Here is a 15,221-nt window from a genome sequence, read left to right as displayed (position 1 = left end):
CTGCCCAGCTGTGTGTCCACAATGACAAACTGCTTTCTTCTCAACTGTTTTTTCAATGCTCTCTTCTCATGTGGCTTGGGGCCTTCAAAGGCACAAAGCTACTGCAAACACAACATTATTCCTGTTCTCCCCAATTTCAGATGGGACACCCACAGCTAAAATGCAAATGGATGCTTTCACAGTCTTACCACAGCTCAGTGCACAGTGTTAAACCAGGACTTGTGTTGGATCAAATTCGCCTTTTGCACAGCTCTGACAGCCAGGAAGGGACTTTGTGGTGGCAGTGAGAATGACCCACAAGACAACACTCACAGGAACACACTGCCTCACCCCCAGGCAGACCCCAAAACACCAGCTGCTTCTCTTGGGCTCCTAACTGGGCTCTGAGCTTATCTCCTCCCTTCTTTCCCTGCAGAAGAGGTAGTGCAGTGTCCCAAACAGTCTGGGTCTGCGTGGTCCTGCCCTGTCCCTGTCTCCCAGGCTGACGCACCGTGATGATGTCGTTCTTGCGGAAGCCCAGCTCATCGTCATCGTGGCGCTCAAAGTCTAGCAGGGCCTTGGCTCGCCGGCGTCGGTTGCGAGAACAGGCCACGTAGTTTTCGTGGTCCCGCTGGTGGCTCTCCATGCTGTAGTCTGGAGTCAGATCCTAGCACGCATGTAGATGAGAGCAGAGAGGAATGAATAGCAACAGGTGACTCCCAGCTGATCTGCCAAAGTTTGCATGCCGCTGTTCCCACACCTTTTCCTGCTCCTAGCCAGCAGATAACATCCCAGCACAGCCTTCCTCCACCAGGGATGGGTTAAGCAAGCCTCACCCTCTACCCGTTACACCCGGCATGTTCCTTCTCAAGCCCACATTTCAGGAGCATTTGAACAGTCCTGTCCTGTGGTGGACACTCAACACTCATGCCTGGATCACACAGCAGTGCATATCCAGCTGTTTCCACTCACAATGCTGCAGTTCTTGGGATCCACACACTGGAAGTGCCGTGCCACCTGGAGAATGGCCTCACGCAGATCAGCCACCAGCTCCGTCTGCTTGATGTTCTTGGCTTTCAGTGCCTCCAGATCATCATCCCCTGGTGGAGCCCATGCAGCAAAAGAGAAGGCGAGGAAAGGAAACCAGGTACAAGGTGTTTATTTTTTGTTAACATTAGAAATCTTTGGTTCTGCAGAAATCAGAAAAGCCTGACATCAGATACTGCCAATCTGTTCAATAATGTAAATAGCAAATACCAATTTGACTGGATCAAATGTTAAGGATATGATATTTCAAACCACATATGGAACTCAAAGATGTCATTTTTGGTCTGCCTGGGAAACTCAGTATACCAAGGTACTACTTCAGAGAAGTGTCTACAATATATAGTTGGCTGAATGGTGGGACACAAAACTGGGGAACTTGCAATAATCCTCTCCAATTGAAAGTCACTTGAAACCGAATCACCTGTTGGTTGAACTACTTCTGATATTTGTATAACTCACTGGATGAGAGCATATTCTTCACCGAGTCTTGAAAGAGATTTGAAAAACCATGACAGCCCATTTTCCTGTGCCAGTCTAGAAGCCAGAGCCACAAGAGAAAAGCCACCACCTGCTTAAGACCTCAACCTCCCTAAGAGCCAGATTTCAAATGTTTGGATTGTATAGAAACAGTCATAAGCACAAAGTAAAAGTTGCTAATTCACCCAGGAGTTTTTACAGCCTATCTCTATTACTTTATGCAAAAAGATATCTAATAGCATGGATTCTTTAGACATTTAATGTATCTGAATGCCAGAAATACTGGGTACATGATGTTTGGGAACAATGAATCATTTGCTTCTTTTTCTAAAAAAAATCAGTTTGTTTTAAATTCAAAATGTATTTTCATACACCTTTTTCATACATTTTTCCTCTCTCTATAATATAGTGAAGATGTGGTAGCTTGATTAACAAAATCAACATTTAAAACAATGAATTTTTCACTGAACTCCAATGTTTATACAAACACAGCTTCTACTCAGGACCCAAGTAAATAATTGGCTAGCAAATTAGTACTCTGCTTATCTTTTAACAGCATTGCAGAAAACAATACAAATAAAGCGTGGTCTGAGCTGTACAGCTACTGCAACAGTTTAACACATTAAGCTTCTGCTTATTGAAAAGTGACTAACAATATCTTTTAATCATGTGATCCTAATTGAAAGGACCCAAATTTTAGAAACATAAACAAAATTAGATTTAAAATTATTTTTATAATTGTTTTTTGTTTGCTAAATTAAATGATTGGAGAATCAGACACACAAATCTTAAGAGAAAACTGAACTTTGCTTCTAGACTAAAAAAAACTGTAGGCCATAGTTACTTGCAGTCTATGCAAGTAACAAAAAACTAACAAAATCTCCTCCTCTGTGGCCGGGGGCAGGAAACAGAGCATGCATGAACTCTCACTACAGATTCAGAGACACGAAGATTGTAAATAGATAGGTTATCAGGCCGACATTGGGGATTCCCAGAAAATTCGTGTGATTAAAATAGAAGGCGACTAAAGAAGAAACCCAACCACAGCTGCACTAGCTCTGTGGGCTGCCCTCATTTACATAGATCACCGATTCTTTCTGTCATCATTCAGTCCCATCTGGCCAAAATACCATGCTCTTCCCTCTGCATTCAGATCAATCCCCCCAAAACACAAGCAGAAGACATGGGAAGCATTATCCCATCTTAGAAGGTAGACTGTACAGAGGAAAGCAACTGGTGTTTCTACCAGATTCACCTCACTGCACTCAACATGACTGCACCTACATTTCCAAACAGGAAACCAGTGCATGATCAGTCACATATGAGGAAGCTCCACTTTGAGCCTGTGAAGACTGACTAGCTGCACAGCTGTGCAGAGGAGGACTAGCTCTTCTGCATTCCCTTGTTGCAGCGCCCATCCAACAGGAAAAGGACAACATGAACATTTTGCTCTCCATCAAATTACTTTTCATTGTTTCTTTCTATTCCGTCATTGGAAATCTGGTTCAACTCCCTGAATCTCAACTAGAGAAAGCCCTGGCTGACCTGATCTAGCAGGAGTAAAAGTCTGGCTTTGAGTAGAAGAGGCTGGAACACAGACAGCAAGAGGTCTCTTCTAAACAGTGCTCCTGTGCTTCTGTGACTCCTGTCCAAGTTACTACTACATCTGCATTCACTCTAAGGAAGAAGAATTTAAGCTCTGGGTGAGTTCTTATTCCCTCCCAAACTAAGTACCAGTTCTACACAGTAACTATCACAAGCAAAAGACTTTCCACTGCTCAGTTGTCAGTTCCCGGTATAAGGTGAACTTATCACATCCAACCTTTCCTTCTTCTCACTTGGGCTGAAGTTCTCCATTCTGGTCAACTTCTTGTTTTTAACCAACATTTCAAATACTAAGAATATTGTTAGGTAAAAAACATGACAGTCACTGTACAGAAACCCCACTAACATGAGAAAACACTATCAATCATCTCGATTCTACCACTGATATATTTTGGAGCTTGGACTTTATCTTTGTGCATGTGTGTATAACTCACTATCACTGTCATAAAATGACTCAAACATAGTAAAGGAGACTGTCTGAGACACAAGAAAGATGCATGTGGCAGCCAAGTTCCCTGCCAGTTCAGTCTGTACTGACTGTAGGATAACATTATATACAAGGCCTCTGACTTTAGGTCGCTTAAGCAACTTTCCTGCATTTCTTCACTTCTGCATTCTTGACTTTACAGTTTCATTAGTTATTCTACTAGAATTTTTCTCAGTAATGCTCTATGTGGAAGCATAGAGAACATCAGAAAAGCTATTCTCTGGAAAGACCAGTAAAACACAATTTTAGATTTATTCAGGCCATTTCAACCACAACAGGAACACTGTTTGAAACCTGTAAATTTAGTATGTTGTCTTCCTCCAGGAAAAAAAATTCCTGGGGTGACGTGGCAACTCCAAGAAAGCTAACCAGTTGCAAGGATGGTGATGACAGTAAGGTTTACAGTAGAAGGGACTCTAACAGAGTCAAAGATATAAGTTAGTGTTAAAACCATGAAAAACCTATTCTGGTTGTGTGCTTTCTGGACATATTTTGGTTTAGCTCATAAAGACTCAAAAGTGTTCACAGCACTGAACTCTCAGAGTAAGTAAGGGGAAACATAATGATGTTTGCATTTATAAATTTTGATGGGTAATGCACTGGACATCCTGCCCTGTCTCAGATCTTCAGAGATGTTCTTGAACCAAGCAGAGTAACATCAGGAAAGTACCACATCCAGCCTGTGGACTGCATATGGTCTGCCAGAAAATGTGTTTGCCCTGTTGGTCAGTGCAAGGACATTACAGCTGGGCTGAGTTGCACCTGTTGTTGCTCACCATTCATGACTAACAGTCTAAACTAAAATTTACTTCCTGAGCTCAGATCAAAGCAATCAAGTAGTAAACTGCACTTCTTCCCTCTCATCCTTCAGTTCTGGCTCCCTTCTCTCTCTGCTTTGCTCACTTCCCTCCTTCCTAGGCTGCAACAGCCATCAACAGCACGTGAAGGGCACAGGGTTGTCCTTACCGAAAAGCAGAGAGGTGATGCCAGATTTCCTGCGCTGAGTCCTGCGCCGCACAATCTGAGGGAACAGAAGAGAGAAAACAAAGTGCACACATTAGGAGAGATTTCAGAAATTAAATAAAGCAACCCTCCACACCGGTCAGCTCTGGGTAAGGGGTCCTGACAGCTACCATTAGAAAGGGAAGGCAAGTGAACTGGCAGTTTTCAACAGGAGTTGTTCTAGTCCTAACGCAATGAATCAGCTCCACTGCTTGACCTGTTCCATGTGCAACAGGTTATTTATAGCTTAATTATTATGAAAGCATAATTGAAGTTTGAGAATCAACCACAACTCACGTGAATAATTTAATTTGTTGCCAAAAGCAGCTACACATGTAATTGTATATAAATTTCCAAGTGGATAACTATTATATTTTAGAATTGCAGGAGTGTCTTGTCTGCAACTGTAGATTTTAGTCCAAGATTAAACACAGTTGCATTTTTTATTCAGCTTCTCAAAGGCAGTTGCTGCTGTTTTCTGACTCTACATTCCAAGATTATTTTACTGTACCAGTTTCTTACTAATGGATTAAATCCAGTTCCTACTCTCTGTGTGCTTCAAGCAAATTCTGCCAAAAACATATGTTGTTTCTTTCAGTTTCCATTAATGAAATATGTTACATTTCATCATAACTCTCATTAATGATAATTACAATCAATGCCAATACCTCTTTCATCTGGGGATTTATCAACCAGGACAGATCTGGTAGCATTTCATTAGTATAGACCCTCCTCCAACTTCCCAATACCTCTTCTCCAACAGATGACAAAATTATCCTGGAGCCAAAAATCCTCTCAAACAGGAGGACCTCTTGCTTGCAAACAGAAACAGGGTGGGAATATGTAAGGGAATGGTAAAAGCAGAGCAGCAGAGGCAGGTGGGACTCTGTGCACTCACTTTGGATAAATTGTTGACGGTGGTGCTGGAGTTGAGCAGCTGCCCTTGCTCAGCAATGAGGTAGGCCAAGTGTTTGCGGCGCTGGGTCTCCACTGCCACGTCTGTCAGCGAGCCAGCCACGCGCATGGCCTCCCGCAGCAACACGTCTGCGTCTTCAATCTGACTCGGGATGTCTGAGAGCGTGTTGAAGATGGAGGCAGAGTTCTCCGACTGGATTAGCTCATCCTCCTGCAACAACACAGTGATTTTTTGCCACACTGAGCAGTGAACACGACAGCTGGGCTCTTGAGGCTGCTAGATGCAGTTTTACTTTGTGTACACCTTGGGCAGGTACAACTAGACAATTTCATATAAAATACTTCAGCAGAAAAAGTCCAAGATACTTTTGAGAGGGGGATAACATCTTTTACTGCTCTATTGCACCCTCCTCCCAGAATTCTAGCTGGCATTTTTTTGAATCACAGCATTCATCCTTGAAATTAAATCAAATCAGCAAGGAAAAACCAAACCAAACCTATTTAGCACCAGCCACTAGGACTGGGTGCAGCAGGGATCTTCCTAGAGATAAAAAAATGGAAGCTGCTCAGTCTCACACACTACAGAGCATCTACCATGTCAAACTGTGCTCCACCTTCCCCTTACTCCCAGCAGGATCTCCCTTGTCCTTCACACAGAAAACTGAACACAAAATTGTTTCCCACATAAAAAGGAAAAGATCAAGCAGTTAAATACAGCCCAGTCAAATCAAATGCAGTCAGAAAAATGCTCATCTCTTAGAGCATTCAATAGTGCCATACAAAGCTTCTCAGATGACCACAAATTTGGCTTTCTCTCTCTCCTCACAGATTGTGCAAAATCGAGGGGTATCTTGGTTTAGGTTAAGATGCACCCTCAGGTTGGATCTAGACTGAATAGAGAGGGGCAGTTGATGAGGTTTAATTATGGGGCAACAAATGATGTATGCACAGGAAACAGCAATTACTAATTTCCACAACGTGCCTTAGAAGTTTTTCACAGCCTCCAGTTCCGAAGGCAGCAGGAAGACATCTTCCCTAGCACACTCCCAAATCACATACAGCAAATGGATACTAAACCTTCTTGCCCCTAAATCTCAGAATTAAACACTGAAGTACTATAAAGGAGGAAGAGGAGTGGGGAATCACCTTCATACTTAGCATGCCCAAAGTGACTTGGAACAGCACCAGAGAGCCCTCGTAGAAGAAGAGGTCCCAAATACGCAGCAGCAGCTTGATGTGGACAACACTAGCAAAAGAGGTGAGGAACCAGTGCAAGGTGATCAAGGAGAGCTCTGTGAATAAAAACATGGAAAATAATCACAACAGAAGAAGTCAGTCAACCAGTGAAGATGGACTCTTCTAAGGGCTGTCCTCCATGCACTGCCTCCAGGGTCAGGAGGCTTGCTCCTCTCTCTATTGCTCTCCCTTTGTGAAAAAAGAATAACAGTCTTTGTCTGCATGTCATCCTGGTAAGAAAAGCTATGGTTTCTAGGGCACACTTTTACCAATGTCATGCTCCTGAAGCAGCTTGTCCAGGCGAGGCAAGTACTGCACGATGAGCTGCCGCAGGACACGCTGGTCTGTCTGCACGCCCATGAGAGTGGTACTGAAGTAGGAGGCAGGAACCAATTCCTCAATGATAGCACACATCATCCAGAAGGCATCTTCCTCCTCCAAGAAGAGCAGCAGAGAAGCAGCCACCTAGGATTTTGAAGGAAGAACAACTGCATGTCCTAAGAGGAATAGAACTCTTTCCCCACTTTCTCACGTGGACAGATGGACCAGTATCTAGGTGACAAAAATCTTCCTTCTGCAGCAGCATTCCTGCAGCCTCCACTGAAGGGATTTCTCCTCAGTGTACTGCCTGCACCCTCCCCAACAGACAGACTGAATTCTTCAATATCTTTGGATATGTGGTGCTACTCTGCTCTCCCTTTCCTAGGAAAAGTGTTCCACGTGGAAGGGTTTTCTCTTCAGCTCATGTGGAGACCACAGTATCTGGCAGCACTACCTCAAATCATTCGCTCTGCTGGTGCGACCACAGACACATTGATCCCTAATACAAAGACAGGTTAACATGAAAGCAGGTTACCATGCCAGTGCCCTGACAATATCCAATCTCTGGGTAGAGCCAGGCAAGTCCCCGTAGTATCCTGCGTAGCCTTGGCACTCCGATACTGTTCATGTTGGAGAAGCAGGCATTGCTGGGCATTGTGCGTAGCAAGTCCTTTTCAATCTGTCAGCCATAAACAAGGACAGAGTCAGCTTGCAGCACCTGAACAACTGCTTTCTGCTATCTGCACTTCCCCATGGTCCCCTGCTTCAGGGAACTCTGCCTCCCACACCCATCCTCAGGCACCGAAGAAGGTGGCCCTGTCCGAGTACCTGAGTCAGTTTAACAACCTTCACTGACAAGAGGGAAATGCCAGTGCAGACAGTGACTTGCTGACTCCCAAGAAATACTTGTCTAAACTCAGGCCCTAGTTTCACCACTGACAATAGTAAGCACACTAGTTGGGAATCCCACCTGCCTGGATTTCAAGCAAGGCTTCCCGAAAAACCTATTCCAGAGAAAAATCAACAATCTGGCAACATCTGTGAATGAGGACTTAGAGGTGAAGAACCCACAGATCTCCCTTGAGCAGTGCTGTTTCTCCTTCCAACTATTTTGACTCTTCTTGGTGAGAGGTGAACGCGTGCAGATCTCAGTTTCTTTTGCTGTTCCCTCCTCCCACAAAAAGGAGAGATCAAAGGAGAACACCCTGAGGAGACCCTGTAAGAGTCTTATTAGTGTTTAGAGACTTTGTGTCTGGGGGAACAAAGACAGGCCCTGGAAACAGCCACCACAACCTCAACAGAGGTGCATCTGTCAGCCTTTCACCCTTCATTTCCCTCAATGAATATCAGGATGTTTGCTGAGATGCAACTGCAGCACTGTTTTTTAGCCTGCAAGCAGTATGGGTCAAATCCCTTCCCTGCTGTCCTAGGAAGGAGCAGAGCTGCACAGTTGCTACTCCAGCAAAACAAAGGAAAAATATGCCTCACAGGATTAAGGTTTAGCAGGATTCAACCACATGTCCTCTCAACTGTCCCTGCTGCAGTGCCAGGCAGACAGACACCCCTTCCTTCTCACACAGCTGCTCTTGCCCTTCTCCCCACTCAGCATTAGGAAGTTTCTCCCACCTGTTTGGCAGCAATGGTTTCATCGTTAGAGCTGTTTTTTATAATATCCCGATATGACATCTCTGAGTTCCTCTTCTTCTGCAAAGCCCCTGAAAGGCGCATCCACAGCTGGGGGGACAGGGTGAACAGAGATAGGAAGAGTCACTCAGACAAACACAGAAAGTCATGAGCTGGCAGCCTCTCAACCAAGAGATCTCACTCCACTATCTCTTACCCCAGGCAGGAGCACCCACCCAGAACAGGCAGCACTCTCACCTGTGGCCTCATGCTATGTGGGATGCCAGCTAGCACCAGGGAGCGCAGCTTGTCTGAATGGGGTAGGGTGACTTCAATTTTGTCCCAGGTGAGGTCGCCCACGTCATGGTTGTGTGTGAATTCCAGATGAGCCTGCCACTTGAGCCTCTGCTGCGGTTCCTCCGTCAGTGGGACCCCCAGAAGCTTGCTGGAGTTTGGCTCAGCACCATCTGCTTCAGCAAATGGAAGGGAAAGGAATGGAGACAAGTGAGACAGGGAACAGGAGAGAGAACAAACACAAGGCAGAGTGGGGAATAGGATGGTCATCTGAAAAAAGCACATTAAAAACATTCACGTCTTCCAGTCAGAGCATGGAAAGGCAAAGCTTGGTTTCTAACTGCCTTCTCCATGTAGCAAATTTAATGGTCATAAACAAAAAGCACTGGGACCTTGAGAACTAAGAAGGTGTCGGCAGGCTTCTAGTCTCTACTTACTCATGATTTAGAGCACAGTGTGGCTGGAATTAAACAAGACCCCGGCAGCAGCCATCCTGCTGGGTTTTATAAGAATCTGTAAATCAGGCTGACAAAAGCATAGCAAGCCTCAGAGGTGAAAAGCAGAAGCTATACGCTCATGGAAGTAATGAGATGCAAAATGTTAACTTTGGGGATATTTAATCATCAAAAAAGCTTTAGCAAGGACACCTCCAAATTCAAAATGAGAGAGCACCTTAATCTGAGGCTGGCTTTCTAAAATAGACACTTTAGCACAAGTACAGGTTTGACGTAAGGTGCTCTTGTCCTTAATCATATAACACATTTCAACAATGCGGTCCAAATCTTTCTGCTGATTTTATAATGCACAAGTCTGTGAAACTTTCTGGCTGGGAAAAAAACCAAAACACTGTGTCCTGTCCTCATCTCCAGGTCATGGCTTCAAAGAGGATCCTCTGTAACTTAAGGTGACTCACAGCACACATGTGAACAATTTCTGCCCTTGCACTGTATGGCCTGAGCCCTGGAAACATCCTCCAGAGCACATAAAGCAATTCCTACATCTCCTTTCTCTTCCTCTTTGCAAAAGCCAGCTGTTGTAGTTCAATGCTCAGCTGCAATAGCTCTCCACATTTCCTCCTATTCGGTCGCCTCTCTCCATATCTTGCAGAAAAATTAGGATGTGGGGTTTACCCATACAGTTTGTCCTACACTTTGCTGAGATGTTGGGATGGGCAGAACGAATACTGTTGCCACTCATTTTGGCCATGAGTTTTTCAACAGATAGAATGTTTCATTGTGCCTGCTGTGAGTGCTTACAATGCTACTGAACACAACACTGTCAACTGGGAAAGTTGCCCTTCCCCAGCATGCAGCTGCTAATGGAAACGGTAACCCCTCTTTTCTCTCTTTTACCCATGGCACAAGCATAAGGGGATGGAAATTACTTCTGCATAGTCTATGTTCCAGACTCCCATAAGGCCAGCACATCTAATTCACTTGATTATAATAGCAGGATACAGAAAGATGATGACAGGTGGGTAGACAAGACCTAGTACAGAATGGTTGCAAAGCCCCCCTGCCATACTTGGAAGCACAGGAAGGGCTGCACACAGTGGAAGTGGGAGGGATAGGACTGGCTTTACCTTCCTTGTCAACTCGGAAACCGAATTCATCATAGCGAAACTCTGGCTGCTCGACGGATTCTTCTTTCTGGGAGATGTGAGGAAGGAAAACAGACACTTTCACCACTTTAGCACTTCATAACTGAACAGAGACACATGGATTTTTCCCCATCTCACCACTGTCTGCATTGTGCCCTTTGAGCACTTAGATCCCTTGCCCTTTAATTTTCAATGCCTCCCACCACAATTCCAAGCTGAGCAGATATTGCATACCATTCGCATGTTGACTTCTCCACGGAAGTTGTGAAGCCCTGCCATCAAACCTGTACAGATTTTCCTAGCAATCCTTTTTCCAGCAGGACTTAAGCTCAGCCTCATATCAAGATCAGAACTCCCCACTTGGAGGGGCATGGAGCCCTCCTCATGAACTGAGGACACACACACACCAGCTAAAGAGGTCTCTGCTGTCTGCATTGCTAACGCACCGCAGTCCTTCCTGTTACCTCTGCGCACACACTGCAAATTCAGCTCCCTGCACTGTGACATCTCCTGCCCATTGCTCTCAGATTTTCTCTGAAAGACACCAGGCAAAACTGGGATTTGCACCAAAGGAAATTAAGATGCATGACCCAAATCTCAACCTTCCTCATCTGTGCTCACAGTTGGCATTGGGGGATACATAGTGGAGGTTATAACTAGGATTCTTTTAGGATTGAAAACCTACAGATACCTCCCTTTTCCTGCAAGCCCACCTGCTCCTCCTGTAGGGACTCTTGGAAGCACTGAACCCAGGCAGTACCCCAGAAATGTGCTTCTCGCATAGCTCCACAATAAGCTTTAATCTGCCTCATTGGGTTCAACTGCCTTCAGCAAACTGTGGATAAGTTATGAAATTCCATGGCTGCTTCCTTCCTTCCTCCTCTGCCCACCTGACAAGCCTTGAGGCTAGCATTTCCTGCCATACACAAGCCATCCAGAGTAGCTTGATGATGACAGAGGCTCCCTGACAGTGTCAACATTTTTACACTGGAGCAATAGTTGCAAAACAGCAAAGCAATAATTCACACAAGTTTCTTTGTACTCTGCAAGATCCTCTTGCAAAACCCAGGATGCAGCCACAAAACATGTGAATTTTAAGTGCCCACCACTAAAGCACCAGAGGAAAAGTGTGCCTCTCCCTCCTTTTCCCTGCGGCTTTCAGAGACCACCAGAAACCACCAGGGTCCCTCTACTTTTGCACAGCCAGAGAACGCCCCCTCCCTGCCCCACACTATACCTGTGTGTATTTTGCCAGGATGTCCTGAGGCCAAATGCTGGGAGTGAGTGCTGAGAAGGGACCCCCAGCAGAGGGAGTGTGATGGCCTAAACAGAAAGAGATCAACACAGCAGTGAAAACCTGGAAGAACACCCTTGGGAAGACACACTTAATACAAACCGTTTCAGCAAGGGAAGGACTCATTCTGCAGTTTGTCCTGACTGCTACTCTAGACAGGGAGACGGCTCCCACTTCATCAAGGAAGCCAGTAATTTCAGATGGTTTTGTTCCTTATTACCGAGTAAAAGAGGCAGAAAGGCCAAATGGAGTTCCCCCTAAGAAAGAGATTTGTAGGAAAGAGAAATAGTTCTATGGCATCATATGATAACTCATCTGATTGGAAAAGCTGTGCAATCAGTGCCAAGCCAGAGGAATTACCACCAAAAAATATTATTATGGAGAAGTAAATGCCTCTGATGGAGGCACCAACCCCAGCAGCAGCAGCAATCCAGAGCTTACTGAAACTCTGTCACTCAGACGCCACAATGGAAAACCAGAGCCTTCAGCAAGATGCTCAACTGCAACCTTTTTTTCTAAAAGGGCTGGAATATTGTCAGACCATGTATAGAGAGCTGCAGCAATGAAAGTATGCCTATTATCTTGGACTTTTGTGTTCAAGATAAGCACCCTTCCAATCTCAGGTAGAGTGCCACTGAACAGCCTCCCTTGGAATACAAGCATACATCAACTTTTGCACTTAAAGCAGATCAACATGTTCCAAGTATTCTATTGTTCATATCACCAAAGCAAAGGTTTACTTGGCTTTGAAGTATAGTTTCCCTCAGGGTTATATGCCCTGAAATAATCAGCTGGACCAGGAAGGAAGGTTTAGACAAAAGCATGGGGTGGGAGAGTTGGCCACTACAAGAAAGAGAAGACCTAGTTTCAGTAAAGCTTATCTCAGTAGTCCACAGTTGAACTCCAGTTATTCTTCAGCCTTCTGCCTGCCCAGATGCTACCATTGTACAGTAAAATCTCTCATAATCACCAAATGAGCCACCAACTTTGGGGCAAATCTTGGGAGCAGAACAGAACCAAGCAAATCTTATAAAAGGGGAAAGAAGGTTACATTTCAATGTTCTTTTTCCTCTGTGTTCAATGGCTGAAAAGGCTTCTTTGGGGTAAAAGAAGGGAACTGAGTTCACCCTGAGTGAGAAGGCAGCTGGGTCACAAAGAGTGGGGTTGTTTCCTTGCTCCCAATTTAACCAGACAGCATGTTAATATAAAAAATGGCTCTTGGAACCAGGAACTTTATTTAATGAAGTTTCTGCTGAAGAAAGAGCAAGCAACCAAACAAGCAGATACTGAGTCCATTTCTGTTTGCTCACCGGACATTGCACTAGGTAAGGCTGAGTAGCAGAGGCTGTCAGCAGGTCCAGAAGTGCTGTTCCAAGAGGTCAGCGGTTACTATCCTGTTAGAAAGAAAAGGCAAGGAGAGAATTCAATTAGCATCTAAAAACATGGTGGGGGACAGACACTCACAACTTCTCCACATGAAAATTAAATCCCTTAGTATTTAAGTTCTGCCCCCACAAAAAATAAATTCCGGAGACTGGAATTTCCTCTTGATTTCATGCCTACTGACCAGCTAGAAAGAGCACACTGCCATTTACCAAATTCCTTGTGACAGTACCACCATTGCTGATCGAAAGAACGTCAAAAACCAAGACAATTTTTATGACCTTTTCCATCACATATTGCGAGTCCTATATTTAATTATCAATACAAAAAAGCCACACCATACATCATCAGTCTCTGAAGACACTGACCATGGAGAAGGGACAGAAACAGTGAAAAGGGTTTAAGGGGGTATCATTAGATGCAATAAGCCTAAAAGAGATTTTAGTAGCAGCATCACGAAGTACAGGAGCGAAGTGTGTAGGGGTGTGGAAACACAGCTCTCTGAAGGATGTGGCCGTGGACAAGATGCTATCAAGTAACTCTGCAATGAGCCAGGAACCAGGCTCCTCTGAACTAAAGCAGGCAGTAGAGCTCAGATGATTAAACAGCCCACATACCTCCCCTCCCTTGCTTTCCTGACACTAGTTAACAGCAGATTTTTATGGGTTTTTTTATGGGGATTTCCAGGAAAACAATGGAATAGTTCAGTAATCAGAGAGAGAGATTCTGGACTTTAGGATCAACCTTACAATTTATGTGTGGGAGACAGCAAGAGCCACCTCTAACAAGCAGATAAAGCCAGTGCTGGGATATATCAGTCACTTGCACTTCCTTGGGAAAGAACCTGGGAGAAACTAACACATCTGGGATGGTTTTTCCAGCTTCCCCTTTCCAGTAAAGCTACTTATGACTGTAAACTGCTAAAAGCAGGAACCCAAGGGATTCATCCAGCAGGCCCTGTCAAAGTTGGTTTATAGTGCTGAATAGTACAGGGTTACATTGCCTTTGCATCTCAGTGAGCTTTACAGGGAGCACTTGCAGCCTGAAAGCGACTTGCTACAGCACTCCAAGATAAGCAGCTGTACAACACTGCAAAAGCATAAAAAACATCTGTGTCTGGAAACACAAATGATAAGCTTTCCTCCTCCCAGATTTAGACAGTTCCCTGCCTGAGAAAGGCTGACATGGATCAACAGATGCTCTGATTTTCTGACACCAACTCTTAGGGCAAAAAAATAACAAAGAAACTACAAAAAAATCCAGCTTTTATTTCTGAGAAGTAATGTTGTCCACAGGATGGTAAGTTGCTTACCCACCAGTTCTGTAAACATTTGTTTATCTCCCCATCACTCTAGTCCCATTTGTTCCCTTAGCACTAACTCTTCTCTCAGTAGCTGAAGACATAACAACAATTACAAAATGAGCATCTGCATACTCGTATTACATGGGAATGCACACAGCATGCCCACCAAGCAGGTACATTGGCTGACAGTACCTATTTCCCTTTCAACATCACTGTGAACGTATTTTGATGTTTTTCAGGCTTATCATTCCCTTGCAACCACGACTGCTCTGCTCCTGAGCCTGCAAAGTGTCCTTTTACTCTGCCTTCTCTCGACCCAGTTAACCCTGTTTCCAACGACTTCTACTAGGAATGCAGTCACCATGTGAAGCATCTGCCATGCTTCTCATTGCTTCTCATTGCCTCAGTGCCTCAAGCCTGTGAGCAGGAATCCCTCTTGGCCATTATCAACTTTCATCGTGTGCACAATCGCTGCTGAACCAACCTGCGACGGAGGAGCCGGGTCAGTGTTTGGAAGAGCAGGAGAGTGCTGAGTGAGTTTCTCCTCATCCCAAAACAGGTGTAGTAGAGGGAACACCTTCCTTGTCCACGTCACCGCATGCTGGCCTCCGCCTCGCTGGGGATCACTCCCCTGCCTGCTGCCTGCTCGCTCTCC

At 44.8% G+C, this 15,221-nt stretch overlaps 1 protein-coding gene across 2 annotated transcripts in view; it reads right to left on the bottom strand.

Moving 5' to 3' along the window:
- SGSM3 (small G protein signaling modulator 3) overlaps window positions 1–15,221 on the bottom strand; it is a 28,565-nt gene that overhangs the window by 6,283 nt on the left and 7,061 nt on the right. Inside the window, exons 2-13 of one of the 2 annotated variants that reach the window (XM_029963642.1) lie at window positions 13,191–13,274; window positions 11,824–11,909; window positions 10,569–10,635; window positions 8,951–9,162; window positions 8,696–8,803; window positions 7,605–7,748; window positions 7,018–7,213; window positions 6,659–6,804; window positions 5,496–5,723; window positions 4,562–4,616; window positions 952–1,079; window positions 491–646 (exon numbers count right to left, since the gene is read on the bottom strand). In XM_029963642.1, coding sequence (XP_029819502.1) covers window positions 491–646; window positions 952–1,079; window positions 4,562–4,616; window positions 5,496–5,723; window positions 6,659–6,804; window positions 7,018–7,213; window positions 7,605–7,748; window positions 8,696–8,803; window positions 8,951–9,162; window positions 10,569–10,635; window positions 11,824–11,909; window positions 13,191–13,197 — 1,533 coding nt within the window. In that variant the 5' untranslated portion in view covers window positions 13,198–13,274. The remainder of the gene's footprint in view (window positions 1–490; window positions 647–951; window positions 1,080–4,561; window positions 4,617–5,495; window positions 5,724–6,658; window positions 6,805–7,017; window positions 7,214–7,604; window positions 7,749–8,695; window positions 8,804–8,950; window positions 9,163–10,568; window positions 10,636–11,823; window positions 11,910–13,190; window positions 13,275–15,221) is intronic. The other variant, XM_029963644.1, reaches the window with a different exon arrangement.

This window comes from Manacus vitellinus, unplaced genomic scaffold (genome assembly GCF_001715985.3).
Source record: "Manacus vitellinus isolate BGI_N305 unplaced genomic scaffold, ASM171598v3 scaffold_5_pilon, whole genome shotgun sequence".
NCBI classification, from domain to species: Eukaryota; Metazoa; Chordata; class Aves; order Passeriformes; family Pipridae; genus Manacus; species Manacus vitellinus.
This window is presented reverse-complemented; position numbering and strand designations above follow the sequence as displayed.